General features: G+C 35.5%; 1 protein-coding gene across 1 annotated transcript in view; it reads right to left on the bottom strand.

The window, feature by feature from the left end:
• Positions 1–16,701, bottom strand: part of LOC132544890 (phosphatidylinositol 4-phosphate 3-kinase C2 domain-containing subunit beta-like) — a gene marked incomplete at its 5' end in the record, with an annotated part of 71,060 nt that overhangs the window by 17,896 nt on the left and 36,463 nt on the right. The window contains 15 exons of the mRNA XM_060208540.1: positions 173–329; positions 1,160–1,329; positions 2,593–2,729; positions 2,845–2,974; positions 3,654–3,746; positions 4,381–4,488; positions 4,815–4,989; positions 7,796–7,890; positions 8,325–8,418; positions 9,233–9,421; positions 10,024–10,104; positions 11,221–11,282; positions 12,343–12,448; positions 13,567–13,734; positions 14,366–14,497. Coding sequence (XP_060064523.1) covers positions 173–329; positions 1,160–1,329; positions 2,593–2,729; positions 2,845–2,974; positions 3,654–3,746; positions 4,381–4,488; positions 4,815–4,989; positions 7,796–7,890; positions 8,325–8,418; positions 9,233–9,421; positions 10,024–10,104; positions 11,221–11,282; positions 12,343–12,448; positions 13,567–13,734; positions 14,366–14,497 — 1,897 coding nt within the window. The remainder of the gene's footprint in view (positions 1–172; positions 330–1,159; positions 1,330–2,592; positions 2,730–2,844; positions 2,975–3,653; positions 3,747–4,380; positions 4,489–4,814; positions 4,990–7,795; positions 7,891–8,324; positions 8,419–9,232; positions 9,422–10,023; positions 10,105–11,220; positions 11,283–12,342; positions 12,449–13,566; positions 13,735–14,365; positions 14,498–16,701) is intronic.

The raw sequence follows: 16,701 nt of genomic DNA, 5'->3' as shown, positions 1-16,701 counted from the left end.
CTTTGGCAAAGCATACAACTGGCCTAACATCACGAGCCTTACTGATCTTCCACTTTGAGAAGATTACACAAGAATGACAGAAGTCAAAAGTTTTAAAAAAAAAACTCCAAAATAATAGATTTAACTTAAATCTGCTATGCAAGTTAAAAGCATTAACTAAAATAACTTTTACCAGAGCGAACAGGTTAAGGAATAGGTTAGCGTTTTTCCTGATGATATTGAACGCTTGACAGCACTGGTCGATGAAGTTCTGGAAACGGTCACTTCGTTTTTCTCCATTGTTTATCACATATGCCATATCAGAGGTCAAAACAAATGGCACTCGGTCTCTGGAAATTAAAGTTCATATGACTGTGATTTATTTTCAAATACAAGTAAACAAGATTAAGGCCCAATGGCCTAAATAGTCACTTGACAAATCTCAACCAAACACATTTACTTAAGTGATCATGTTGACAAGTTGCCATGGTAATAAACCTGCAAAGGGCCATAACTCTGTAATTTAAAATGAAGGTGATCTGAGATCTTATTGATATATCAGTGCATACCAAGTTCTATTAAAATGTGATTATTGAGAGAAAAAGATTTTTCAATTTTAGCCAGAGTCAATATGTACTAGAATTGGAAGCCCTTCATCCAAACAGGCTACAGGCCCAATATCAGCACCATGGACTTTTTGGTCACTGAGAAGTTGTTTAAAATATTTCAATACATTTGACCCCTGTGACCTTAAAAGTATGTCAAGGTCATTAATTTTAACAAACTTGGTAGCCCTTTATCTCATCCTGTCACAGGCCTATTATTAGCACCCAAGGCCTTTTGGTTATAGAGAAGTCATTTGAATGGAAAGTTTGTGCATGGTAGATGGAGCATGATGACTGACAAAACATGACGACTATTAAGTTTATACACAAAGGATAATGGAGAAAATGGACAAAAACTGTGTCCCTGACTTATATGGTATATACTTATAGTGTATCACAATCAATGTATCTTTCTGTACTCCAGAGTAACACATACAAAGGACAGGGGTGCTACCTTCATTTTGGTTATCAACTTGACCTTGATTGATATTTTATGGCAGATTTAACAAATTTTAACGCTTTGAGGTACCAGAGTTAACAAGCTATCTAAAGGGCCTTTATCTCTAGAGTGCTACCTTTTGATATTTCCAAACATCTGGGAATCTCCCAAAAACTTGTTGAAATCTATGTGGAACATATGCCCAGACTGTTTCAGCATGATGTTGTCATTGTGGCGGTCACAAATCCCAAGGATATAAGTTGCCACACAGTAGCCAGCACAGGAACTGGTGAAATTCTCCACAGCCTACAAAACACATTTATATATCTGCACACAGTAGCCAACACAGGAACTAGTGAAATTCTCCACAGCCTACAAAACACATTGTATATATTTACACACAGTAGCTAGCACAGGAACTGGTGAAATTCTCCATGGCCTGATTGTAATGACCTACAGTACACACACAACACCCTACACAGTCTGATTGTAATGACCTACAGTACACACACAACACCCTACACAGTGTAATGACCTACAGTACACACACAACACCCTACACAGTGTAATGACCTACAGTACACACACAACACCCTACACAGTGTAATGACCTACAGTACACACACAACACCCTACACAGTGTAATGACCTACAGTACACACACAACACCCTACACAGTGTAATGACCTACAGTACACACAACACCATACACAGTGTAATGACCTACAGTACACACACAACACCCTACACGGTGTAATGACCTACAGTACATACACAACACCCTACACAGTGTAATGACCTACAGTACACACAACACCCTACACAGTCTGATTGTAATGACCTACAGTACACACACAACACCCTACAGTCTGATTGTAATGACCTACAGTACACACACAACACCCTACAGTCTGATTGTAATGACCTACAGTACACACACAACACCATACACAGTGTAATGACCTACAGTACACACAACACCCTACACAGTGTAATGACCTACTGTACACACACAAAACCCTACACAGTGTAATGACCTACAGTACACACAACACCATACACAGTGTAATGCCCTACAGTACACACACAATACCCTACACAGTCTGATTGTAATGACCTACAGTACACACACAACACCCTACACGGTGTAATGACCTACAGTACATACACAACACCCTACACAGTGTAATGACCTACAGTACACACAACACCCTACACAGTCTGATTGTAATGACCTACAGTACACACACAACACCCTACAGTCTGATTGTAATGACCTACATTACACACACAACACCCTACAGTCTGATTGTAATGACCTACAGTACACACACAACACCATACACAGTGTAATGACCTACAGTACACACAACACCCTACACAGTGTAATGACCTACAGTACACACACAACACCCTACACGGTGTAATGACCTACAGTACACAAACAACACCATATACAGTGTAATGACCTACAGTACACACAACACCCTACACAGTGTAATGACCTACAGTACACACAACACCCTACACTGTGTAATGACCTACAGTACACCCTACACCAGGTGTTACCTTCTGGTATTCCAGTTCCGTGGGGTTGTGTTTCTGAAGCCACTCTTTGATTGGTCGATCTTTGAAGGATCCAATCACCCCGTATGATACCTGAATTCTTCGCAGTGTGTCAGATTCCATGACTAGCTCGATTACACCTGAAGAAAAGCAGAACGTATTATGTTCCCTTTTACTACAAACAACAAACTATGTTACGTCATCAGTATTTACTATTACCAGTATATTACTCCTCCCGAAAAATTCCTGACTCACCCCTTTTGGGTCCAGTAGCAAGACAAGCAAATGTTATCATTTTGAGGTCCAGTCCAGCTCGTAACCACAGTCTGTCCATAATCTTCACCATTTGCATCGTCAGCATGTCCTGTCTGAGATCATCTCCCACCTGATACATAGAACACAATCATTATTAACAGTAATTTTAGCTGACATGGTCCCAAGGACCGGTGAGCTTATGTCATACCAAATTTAACTTCTTTTCATAAACAGTTATGGAGATTTTGACCGAACTATGTCTGAAGGTTTATGATACTAAAGGTAGTGAGGATAAAACAGGTAGGATTATTACATACTGAAGGTAGCGAGGATAAAACAGGTAGGATTATTATATACTGAAGGTCGTGAGGATAAAACAGGTAGGATTATTATATACTGAAGGTCGTGAGGATAAAACAGGTAAGATTATTACATACTGAAGGTCGTGAGGATAAAACAGGTAGGAGTATTACATACTGAAGGTCGTGAGGATAAAACAGGTAGGAGTATTACATACTGAAGGTCGTGAGGATAAAACAGGTAAGATTATTACATACTGAAGGTCGTGAGGATAAAACAGGTAGGATTATTATATACTGAAGGTCGTGAGGATAAAACAGGTAAGATTATTACATACTGAAGGTAGTGAGGATAAAACAGGTAGGAGTATTACATACTGAAGGTCGTGAGGATAAAACAGGTAAGATTATTACATACTGAAGGTCGTGAGGATAAAACAGGTAGGAGTATTACATACTGAAGGTAGTGGGGATAAAACAGGTAGAATTATTAATCAACGAGACTCTCACCTTGAACATGACATATATTGGCTCATTCTTGATGTTGGTACTCCTGAACACCAGTTTCAGAGGCAAAGCATTCGAGGTAAAGTAGGAACAAGACTATAACAAAAAATATGTTGTTTTTATTTGGAAGGTTATGTTTTCAACTCCTTTAAATTCACCAAAATTTACATTGTGTGTGTGACAGATGAAGCAGAACACAATCACTCTTCTTCAACATAACATGTAACTGATCTTGGCTTTCTTGTACATTATCAAAACTCTTCCTGTCCTTGATAGTTCAGTAATAAATTAGTTTTTATACCAAAATCATGATCATTCAATTATATTATATCGTGATTAGGGAAATTTTATATACTGCTTCAAAATAGGTGATGGAACATTCACTGAAAATATAGATAACCCCTTCACTGACCTTGAGATCGAGCCCTGACAATAAAACCCAATGTAGGTACCCCCTTCACTGACCTTGAGATCTACCCCTGACAATAAAACCCAATGTAGGTACCCCCTTCACTGACCTTGAGATCTACCCCTGACAATAAAACCCAATGTAGGTACCCCCTTCACTGACCTTGAGATCTACCCCTGACAATAAAACCCAATGTAGGTACCCCCTTCACTGACCTTGAGATCTACCCCTGACAATAAAACCCAATGTAGGTACCCCCTTCACTGACCTTGAGATCTATCCCTGACAATAAAACCCAATGTAGGTACCCCCTTCACTGACCTTGAGATCTATCCCTGACACAGCCAAGCCAGGGTTATATGGCAACAAAATACTGCCACGATCCTCAAACAAGTCAAACAAAGCCTGCAGTTCTCGCTTCAAAGTTCCCTGTAAACAACGAAAAATATATGACTTTCATCAGAGATTGAACGAGAATTGATGGTGCAATGACCTCAATCTGACTGACCAGGTTCAAGGACAAAAAAATGTTAAGACTGTTTTTTGGAGATGTGTATGAAGTTGTAACAAGAGATATGTATCAAATTTCAAGCGAAATTGACATTGTGCTGCATTTGATTAATATACACAATTTCTTGAAGTGAGACATCGTTACTGATGTACTTTTCCCCTTCTTTTCTGGACTAAAAAAAAATTTAATTGTACTTAAATCTGACTTTGTCATGTTTACAACTCATGCCTGCTTGTATACTTACGTCTTTTTCCTTTGATACCTGGACTTTCTCAGCAGCAGTCGTTAAGATCTTCACCAGCTCTTCCTGTTTTCTGAACTCCTGGTAGAGGGCGTCGCCTGCCACACTTACTAAAGCAACGAACATCAGCTCATATCGATGCTTGTAGATACTGTCCTGTGCTGCTCCTTTCAACAACCTGATATAAACATGATAAATTAATATATCCATTGGTTACCAGGTTCATAGTACATAGTGTACCAGGTAAATAGTACATAGTGTACCAGGTACATAGTGTACCAGTGTACCAGGTACATAGTGTACATAGTACATAGTGTACCAGGTACATAGTACATAGTGTATCAGGTACATAGTACATAGCGCACCAGGTACATAGTGTACCAGGTACATAGTATATAGTGTACAAGGTACATAGTACATAGTGTACCAGGTACATAATACATAGTGTACCAGGTACATAGTGTACCAGGTACATAGTACATAGTGTACCAGGTACATAGTACATAGTGTATTAGGTACATAGTGTACATAGTACATAGTGTACCAGGTACATAGTATATAGTGTACCAGGTACATAGTACATAGTGTACCAGGTAAATAGTCATTATATCTATATACCAGGTAAATAGTCATTACATCTATATACCAGGTAAATAGTCATTATATCTATATACCAGGTAAATAGTCATTATATCTATATACCAGGTACACAGTCATTATATCTATACACCAGGTAAATGGTCATTATATCTATATACCAGGTAAATAGTCATTATATCTATACACCAGGTAAATGGTCATTATATCTATATACCAGGTAAATGGTCATTATATCTATATACCAGGTAAATAGTCATTATATCTATATACCAGGTAAATAGTCATTATATCTATATACCAGGTAAATAGTCATTATATCTATATACCAGGTACACAGTCATTATATCTATACACCAGGTAAATGGTCATTATATCTATATACCAGGTAAATGGTCATTATATCTATACACCAGGTAAATAGTCATTATATCTATATACCAGGTAAATGGTCATTATATCTATATACCAGGTAAATAGTCATTATATCTATATACCAGGTAAATAGTCATTATATCTATATACCAGGTAAATAGTCATTATATCTATACACCAGGTAAATAGTCATTATATCTATATACCAGGTACACAGTCATTATATCTATATACCAGGTAAATAGTCATTATATCTATATACCAGGTAAATGGTCATTATATCTATATATCAGGTAAATAGTCATTATATCTATATACCAGGTAAATAGTCATTATATCTATATACCAGGTAAATAGTCATTATATCTATATACCAGGTAAATAGTCATTATATCTATATACCAGGTAAATAGTCATTATATCTATATACCAGGTAAATAGTCATTATATCTATATACCAGGTACACAGTCATTATATCTATACACCAGGTAAATGGTCATTATATCTATATACCAGGTAAATAGTCATTATATCTATATACCAGGTACACAGTCATTATATCTATACACCAGGTAAATAGTCATTATATCTATATACCAGGTAAATGGTCATTATATCTATATACCAGGTAAATAGTCATCATATCTATATACCAGGTAAATAGTCATCATATCTATATACCAGGTAAATAGTCATTATATCTATATACCAGGTAAATAGTCATTATATCTATATACCAGGTAAATAGTCATTATATCTATATACCAGGTAAATAGTCATTATATATATATACCAGGTAAATAGTCATTATATCTATATACCAGGTAAATAGTCATTATATCTATATACCAGGTAAATAGTCATTATATCTATATACCAGGTAAATAGTCATCATATCTATATACCAGGTAAATAGTCATTATATCTATATACCAGGTAAATAGTCATTATATATATATACCAGGTAAATGGTCATTATATCTATATACCAGGTAAATAGTCATTATATCTATATACCAGGTAAATGGTCATTATATCTATACACCAGGTAAATAGTCATTATATCTATATACCAGGTAAATGGTCATTATATCTATATACCAGGTAAATAGTCATTATATCTATATATCAGGTAAATAGTCATTATATCTATATACCAGGTAAATAGTCATTATATCTATACACCAGGTAAATAGTCATTATATCTATATACCAGGTAAATGGTCATTATATCTATATACCAGGTAAATAGTCATTATATCTATATACCAGGTAAATGGTCATTATATCTATACACCAGGTAAATAGTCATTATATCTATATACCAGGAAAATAGTCATTATATCTATATACCAGGTAAATAGTCATTATATCTATATACCAGGTAAATAGTCATTATATCTATATACCAGGTAAATAGTCATTATATCTATATACCAGGTAAATAGTCATTATATCTATATACCAGGTAAATAGTCATTATATCTATATACCAGGTAAATAGTCATTATATCTATATACCAGGTAAATAGTCATTATATCTATATACCAGGTAAATAGTCATTATATCTATATACCAGGTAAATAGTCATTATATCTATATACCAGGTAAATAGTCATTATATCTATATACCAGGTAAATAGTCATTATATCTATATACCAAGTATTATTGATTATGATTATTGATTAAATATTGATTATCCAAATAAACGATACATGTAATGTATTGATTACCTAAACCAAAATAGTGATATAGATATTGATAACCAAAGTATCATTTCCCACACATGACAACCTTACATCTTTCTTCTTCTTTCTCAAATAAAAAAAACTGAACATTCCAAACCTCTGAACATTACATAACAGCCATATTTATCAAATTTAAAATAAGTTTAAAAAGCATGATACTAAACACAATTGACACACACAACAGATAATTACAGCTAGCTGGTACATGTTAATTATATGACTTCACTCAGTGGTCACTACAACACGATGAAGATACCTTACCAGAAGAACTTGTGAGCAAATCTGATACTTTTGCATGACTGTTCCAGGAGCATACGAGACAGGTCGGAGGCATGGTAACTTTCATATTTCAGGGCCTGAAGAAAGAAATTATAATAATTCTGAATCATCGTAAGAGTTGTCATGGTAACTGAATTATATCAAGAAAGCTGAATATTTGCAAATAAGAATTTAAAATACTCTGTCATTATACAAAAAATTGAAAGTTGAATGTGATTTTTTTTTGGTTTACAGGAATAAGTAGTTGCCTTGCTGCAAATATGGATACTGTCTGAAAATAAGAGAGAAAAAAATCTGACCTTGACCTTTGAACCATGACCCTATAACCTCCAGTCATGCAAACTCACAGGTGATACTTATCATCTTTGATTTATATTTATAATATAGAAGAATATCTGTCAGTGATGAAACCAAAAAAAAAAACCAACAAACAAAATGTCAAAGATTATCCAGATCCACCTGACAGGCAATACAGGTCCATTTTGCCTTTTGTACAGGATTGTGATATTACCTGGATAAGCTGTGGTATGAACTCATTAAGGTCATCCGTTGCCATTGTCTTGAGACAGTCAACAGCAAATTTCCTCACAGTAATATCAGGATATCTGTTATCAGAAAAAGAAATACACAAATTAACCATCCCATTGTAGTTTATATATTGTAATGTACTGATATTGAATATCATTAATTTAATGTTGAGAGATAATTCATGGTATTATTCAAGAATCAAGATCATTTCAACCAACATTAAAATAAACATGCTTATACACTCCAGACTAAACATCATTTATATACAACTGATGGATTCATTACTGGAATATATTTCATTTTAATTCCTTTGTGCAAATTTTGAACAGCTGTTTTATACTGCAATGCTAAAAATATTTTTTCTTGTACAAATTCTCGAGGCATTTTTCAAAATTTGACCCCAGTAATTTTGAATATGTTGAAAAATTGGTCAAGGTCACTTCTTTTCGCACAACTTGTTGGATCCTTTATAACAAATCTCATGATTATGGGATTAAATGTTCATTAGAAGAAGTCGTTTGTGGATTATATTTGACCTTGTGTTATTATACATCATAAAATGTCATAACTTTGTTGAGCTTCAAAGTCAAATACCACGATTCTAGGTATTTATAAGATGCTTGGAAGAGATTGTTTATGTTATGACATATTTGAAATCTGTGACCTTGAAAGGGCATCATTTGGGATCATATAGGGAAACCTCCCAATAATGAAACTTTATTCTCAAAAAATAGTGATAACAAGAACTGCTGATAGATAACCAAAGGACGACATTCGATTTGACCACGGACACAGGACAATTAGAACAACCTATCACCATAACAACAGGCTAAAAAGATTACCTTAGTGCAGAAAGGTAGATGAAGTTGACACAATGACAGTATGACTTACTGTGGTAGGAGAAGCTCCAATGCCTGCATTGGGTCTATACCATCCCAACTCTGTAGTAATGAGTAAACCTCAGACAAGCTACCCCAGTCCCATCGCAACACACCCTGCAGTATCCATGGCAACACATTCGGGAAACAGTGTAGATAGTTGCGGTAACGCCATAGTATCTCTAACTCATCAGCCTGACAACTGTTGGATAAATTTACATACGAGTGAAATCCTCATTGTAGATATTGGTTGAATAATATTTTGAAAATAGAAAAGTATGAGATATAAATATCACATTTTTGTTCATCTCTTTTTGTAGATCACATTATGATACAAACTAATTGGGTTGAAATTTCTCTAGTGTCAGATGATAGAACTTGACACTACATTAAAATATTTCAAACAGGTAAATGATAGACAAGAATATCTTTGCTACCCTCAGAGTATCTACCAACCATGACCTTAACTACAGTTGTCCTTTACAACACAAACTATAATAAAAAATTTGATAAAGCTTTGCATCACTTTTGGTTGTTACAAACCAAACTTCATTGTTAAATTTTTCATTTCAATTTTAAAGATTTCATAGTTTCCCCAAACAAACCATTTTTATTGCTTCTCAGTGTTAAATATTACAGTTTGTTTATAAAGGAAGTAGTGTACTTCTGAAAACAGTGCAATTTTTTGGTTTTAATTGGATCAAATTGGACCTCTATATAACAAGCATTTTATCAAACATATGGAGCGCAGTATCTTCCTCCACAAAACTGGTATCAAGTGAGTGAAGAATCAGGTATACTCACGAAGTAACACAGTCCTTCTCCATGGTATCAGTCACTATCTTCTGTATCTCGGGCAACAACGATGAGAATGGCTTCTTCTCACTGAAATTAGCATAAAAGAAGAGGACTAACAGGCCTGAATCACTTGTTCTGCAGACTACACAGAAAACCTTGTAAGTTGGGTATTCTTCCACCATGTTTCTATAGAAATACCACGACCAAGGACCTTATGCTTGTCGAAAAGTAGAAATTTCAAATTCCTAGCACATTTGACCCCTATGATCTTAAAAGTGGGTCAAGGTCAATCATTTGAACAAACTTAGTAACCCTTAATCCCAGCAGGCATTTTGGTTATTTTGAAGGAAAAATCATTTGATGATTTCAACACAATTAAAACCTGTGACCTTGATTGTGGGTTTTTTGTGGGATTTTGAAGAAACTTAGTAACTTGATTTAGAATTGTGGTAATACTTAATGCATACATACATGATAGAATATCTAAAGCATCCTGTCAACAGGGCCACCCATTTTGTGCCGTTTGGTAAAAAATGTGGACTAATATTACCAATTAAAATTACAGACTAGCAGATTATTGTCACTGGAATGATATTTTTGTTATTTCGCAGTACCACCAAAAATATCTTATTTCACAGAGTAACTATTGAAAAAAATTTCCACTCATGAAAATTACCAGTGGTATGGTAAATGGAAATGCGGTTATGACTGAGTAGTAAGTATATCAAATATTGATCTGTGATTATAAAGATCATTTTTAACTTGACAGTTATTACAACACACATGAACCAAACATTAATCAGTGTTTCTAGTGTACTAGTTACCTCAGACAGTGGATATGTGACCAATCAGGTTTTATGTAACAAATACCACACATAAAATTTACCTGAATGTATATATATATATATATATATATATATTTCTTTTAATGACAGAATGACAGCAATTCTTATTTAAATGTAAGCAAAGTTATGCTACAGACATGAGAGAAAAAATGTTCTTTCACTTGTGTGGGTGGAGGATGGGAAATTTCAACCTCTATGTCACAGAAGGTTGTAAAATACTCAGCAAAGCCTAAGGTTTTATATTTTGTGATCCCTTGGGTGGAATATCCCCATCCTACACCACAACACATGACAGACTCTCAAAAAATTTCACAAATACTTTAACCACATTTTATTGAAATATTTCATAATACTTTACCAGTGTTTTGACACATAAACTTCTGGGAACACAATTTGTTTTCCAAAGTCTGGCAGATTGATCTAAAATGAAATAAGAACTTTTAACAGCAAACAATAAATTTTGATCAACATAAATAGGGAGCTTGCTGTGTATAACTCAGATTCTGGTAATTTTTCACATCGAAATTCATTAAAGATCCATCTTGTAATAAAAATTCAAGATGGCTGCCTATAAACAATTTTGTTTTTCTAATCAGTCTCAACATCAAAAGGGCACAACTAGGAAATAAGGGGAATCTACATACAAACATTGAGAAAGATCCTCCAGTGCTTCTCAAGAAATAGTGATAGCAAACTTTCAAGAAAGAGCTTTCTTGAAGAGAAGATACTTCCAGAGTCAAACATGGCAGCCTGTCAGCCATTTTGTTTTTCTGAACAATCCTAAAATTAAACAGGTACAACTAGGGACCATGAGGAACCTACATAATAATGATATTTTAGAAAAACCCATCAAAATTGAAAATGGTAGCCTGTCAGGCATTTCATTTTTCTGATCAGTCCCAAATTCAAAGAAGGGAAAACTAGAGACCAAGGGGAACCTACTGATGCACTCTGAACCATAACTATCCGGTAGATTTTTAAGTAAAGCAGTAACAAGATTTGTTTTCAGATAGAGAGACTGCGGATGTTACAGGGCAATTTGAAAAATCCACCATCTGATGATAGTGGACTAAATATTGATACTTTATGTATCAAATGTCTGTCAGTTAGTATTAAATTAAACAATTCCACACATTTTTCCTGTTGTTTAATTTTGTCAATATTTATATAAAATGTCACCAAAAATACTTTATTGACAGCAGTGAGTTCTTTGCCATGATTGTATTCATATTGCCGTTAATCGAACAAAGAATTAAATACTAGGAAACTTGAGGACTCATGGAACTTAGCATTAGTTTTTTTAAATGAATTATTTACAACAGATGATTTCAAATATAGGAAGATGCCATTATTCAATGTTGAAGTACATGGGATGGAATTTAGCTACAGTAATACACACCTGACATGTCTTCATTTAAATAACATATGGTGGGGACCAACATTAATTTGATTGATGGAAAGATATACTTGGTTTACATACCTGCATCAGTGCAGCATCTGACTGTAGTGATGAACAGAAGGGAATGAAAGGGTCAGCCACACTGTACATCTTCAAAGGGACCAACAGGTGACCACTGATCAGGTGTCTGGAAAATAAACAACATAAACATCAACAGGTGACCGCTGACCAGGTGTCTGGAAAATAAACAACATCAACATCAACAGGTGACCACTGATCAGGTGTCTGGTAAACAAACAACACAAACATCAACAGGTGACCACTGATCAGGTGTCTGGAAAAAAAACAACATCAACATCAACATCAACAGGTGACCACTGACCAGGTGTCTGGAAAATAAACAACATCAACATCAACATCAACAGGTGACCACTGACCAGGTGTCTAGTAAACAAACAACACAAATATCAACAGGTGACCACTGACCAGGTGTCTGGTAAACAAACCACATCAACATCAACAGGTGACCACTGACCAGGTGTCTGGTAAACAAACCCCACAAACATCAACAGGTGACCACTGACCAGGTGTCTGGCAAACAAACAACACAAATATCAACAGGTGACCGTTGACCAGGTGTCTGGAAAATAAACAACACAAACATCAACAGGTGGCCACTGACAAGGTGTCTAGTAAATTAACCCCACAAATATCAACAGGTGGCCACTGACAAGGTGTCTAGTAAATTAACCCCACAAACATCAACAGGTGACCACTGACAAGGTGTCTAGTAAATTAACCCCACAAACATCAACAGGTGACCACTGACCAGGTGTCTGGTAAACAAACAACACAAACATCAACACCAACATAACTTAAACAGAACTTAAAACACATTATGAAATGTCAGAGAGTGTATATCTATGTATGTTTATTGTCCTGTAAAAATTTGACCTGACCAGTGCTTTTATGAATCACAGTTTTGGTTGAGTGAGTGACTACTTCAAACTGACCAGAACATACAGTTTGTATGAAACACGTTAGTTTTGGTTGAGTGAGTGACTACTTCAAACTGACCAAAACATACGATTTGTATGAAACACGTTAGTTTTGGCTGAGTGAGTGACTACTTCAAACTGACCAGAACATAAAATTTATATGAAACACGTTAGTTTTGGTGAATTGACTACAACAGTTAAAAAATGACCTTAAACTAACTTAGATGCAAATGTTGCTTCAAAGGAAAACATTTTTGCTCAGCACACACTGCTGTTTCGGAACTTCCACTAAAGGAGACGTACTTACCCTTTCTGGTTATAAAGTTGTACTGTGACTCCACCTAGGGCTGACAAAACCTTGGTTCCTTGTGTGTTGTTTTGGTTTGTACTGGGTACCACCTTGACACCACAAAGTGTCATACATACTCGTGTTTCCCTGGGCAACACCTGGACTGGGATTTCATCAAAACTCACCCTGGAAAATCACATCAATAAGTTTAATTGTAAATTAATATTGTTGACGTAATGGAAAAATTATCTTTATTTATCTATTTATTTACTTATTTATTTTCCGAAAGAAAATCTCTACTTCATGAAAAATTAGTTTTCCACGATTTAATAAGAAATCCATGAATTCCTAAAAGTGTCAAATCATTATCTCCCCGATTGTTTGACCTTAAAGTAGGATAAAATTAAACTTGATGATATAAAGAAAATCACTTTGAATTCACAAATACTATATCTCGCAAACTTACCTGTTCAAACATATATGTGAATGCATGATTTCATGAACGCTGATCTAGAAATGACTTTAAATTAATGATGGGTTATTAGATATCTGGGCTCCAATCAGCACGGATGTCATCACAAATTTTTTCTGTACGAATAATTGTGTGGGATTTGAATTCACGATTGACTCTCCTCGAGTGAAAACAAATCCAACATGCAATATAAGTGATATACAGTACTTGGTCCCTTTACCAAATTTTGTGTATTTAACACTCATATCCATAATTATATCTCGCAAAGTGGGGGAAACTAATGGTCTGATTAATGGTGACTACGCTGTAAAACATCTACCCATTGTTGCCTTGTGGATCACGTACCATTCGTCCCAGAGAATACATTCCAGTCCACACAGCTTAGTCTTGGAGATGGTCTTACATGTTGTAACCACATCCATGTCTATCTTTTCTTTGCCGTAATGAAGACTGCAAACGATCTTAAACTCATCATATCTAAAAAAAAAAGAACGAGAATATAGCCGTTAAGATCCTCGCCAAGGGAGACGCATCACAGGCATGATTATCTCGCTGAGGTTATTTCATATTGTAAAATTATTTCATTTGGTGCAGTCTATATTTAGCACTCTGGGGTCTGGGTACCTTTTCGCAGTTTGAATACAGTGCTGAGAAACAGTGGTATAAATTTTAAAGTCATGCAAGTGGGGAATACCCTTTCTATTTATAGTGTAATCTCGGTAGTCAGAACAGGTGTACAGAGCTACGGGTATGGTTCACCGGTTTTTTTGGTATGTGTCAACAAAGATAATGAATAAATGCATAAATTTCCAAAGATTTAGTCATTCAATCATCCTTTATGTCAAGAAAGTGTGTAAACAGTACTGGAAAAACCAGAAAGTTAAAAAAAGGCTTCATTTATGGGGCGTTTTCAAAGGTCATCAAGACGAGACTGTCAGAACTACACTGAAACGCAACCATGTGGAACTTGTGTACATTTCTCCTAATTGCACTGATAAACTTCAATTTCTCATTTTACAGTAGTATGCCTAGAGACACATTTTCCACTCATCCATGACAGACTAAACACTTCTCAGGTCCATCAGAATACCTACTGCCCACAGTATACTGCAGTCCATGATGCACCTACGAATTATGTTGAGGCCCACGTTATCAATGATCTGTGACTGACCAGTAGGTATCATGGCCCGCTAAGTACCATGTTGACACTAGATATCAAGGTAAACTATATATAGTATACTGGTACATCTAATTTTCACGGAAATCGGATGACATCCAAATTTCGGACAATTTGATGAATCTGAGTTTAGTTGAACACTCAGGTGACTTTTCAACCAATCAAAAGCTACTATGTAACGGCCATCTAGTTCAAATAGAAAACAAAATGTCACCATCGTGTTTCTGATGTAGAAACAAACCTACATACCAATTTTCTGTTATATGAATTTAAAACCAATCAGAAGTTACCATGTGGTGGCCATCTTGTCCATGTTACCGGTATAGAACTTTGCTCGAAAGCTAAAGGCCTTTAGCGCCCAAAGAACTTCACTCTTCATAAACAGTTATATATAAAGAATAATTACCAATGTACTTTTTATGTAAATATTTGTACAACAACTGATCTGAATACATTGTGACGAAATCAGATGATCATGTCACACAAAGACAATGTGACTAAATCAGAAGATCTGGTCACACAAGGACATCGTGACTAAATCAGAAGATCTGGTCACACAAGGACATCGTGACTAAATCAGAAGATCTGGTCACACAAGGACATCGTGACTAAATCAGATGATCTGGTCACACCAGTACATCGTGACTAAATCAGAAGATCTGGTCACACAAGGACATCGTGACTAAATCAGATGATCTGGTCACACAAGTACACCGTGACTAAATCAGATGATCTGGTCACACAAGGACATTGTGACTAAATCAGATGATCTGGTCACACAAGTACACCGTGACTAAATCAGATGATCTGGTCACACAAGGACATTGTGACTAAATCAGATGATCTGGTCACACAAGGACATTGTGACTAAATCAGATGATCTGGTCACACAAGGATATTGTGACTAAATCAGATGATCTGGTCACACAAGGATATTGTGACTAAATCAGATGATCTGGTCACACAAGGACATCGTGACTAAGTCAGATGATCTGGTCACACCAGTACATTGTGACTAAATCAGATGATCTGGTCACACAAGGACATTGTGACTAAATCAGATGATCTGGTCACACCAGTACATCGTGGCTAAATCAGATGATCTGGTCACACCAGTACATCGTGGCTAAATCAGATGATCAGACCACACAGGATCATTATTCATGGTTTACCTGCCGAAATATATGCTACGGACTTCAAATATTCAAAGATGTCTAGTCATGGCCCATTATTTGGTTAACAAAGAGTTTGGAAGACCATCATCAGATATAACAGCAATCTTATGAATTTTCATAACCAAACTTGTTTACTACAACATGTAGTAAAATCGCCTATTTCAAGAACTATTTATATTTCTTGTCCACACTTAGCCCACATCCATAACAGTTGGGAGGAAAATGAAAAAATCCACATGAGCTGTACTGTAATGGTCAATGTGAAGGATAGAAGTGGTGGTGAAAGTCTTATCAATGTCCCTATGAGTTTTGAAGACATGATCCAAAAT

This window comes from Ylistrum balloti, unplaced genomic scaffold (assembly GCF_031769215.1).
Source record: "Ylistrum balloti isolate Yb309-2 unplaced genomic scaffold, AGI_CSIRO_Ybal_v1 Utg369812, whole genome shotgun sequence".
In the NCBI taxonomy this organism is placed as follows: Eukaryota; Metazoa; Mollusca; class Bivalvia; order Pectinida; family Pectinidae; genus Ylistrum; species Ylistrum balloti.
Note: the sequence above shows the minus strand (reverse complement) of the source record. Positions and strands in the feature narration are given on the sequence as shown.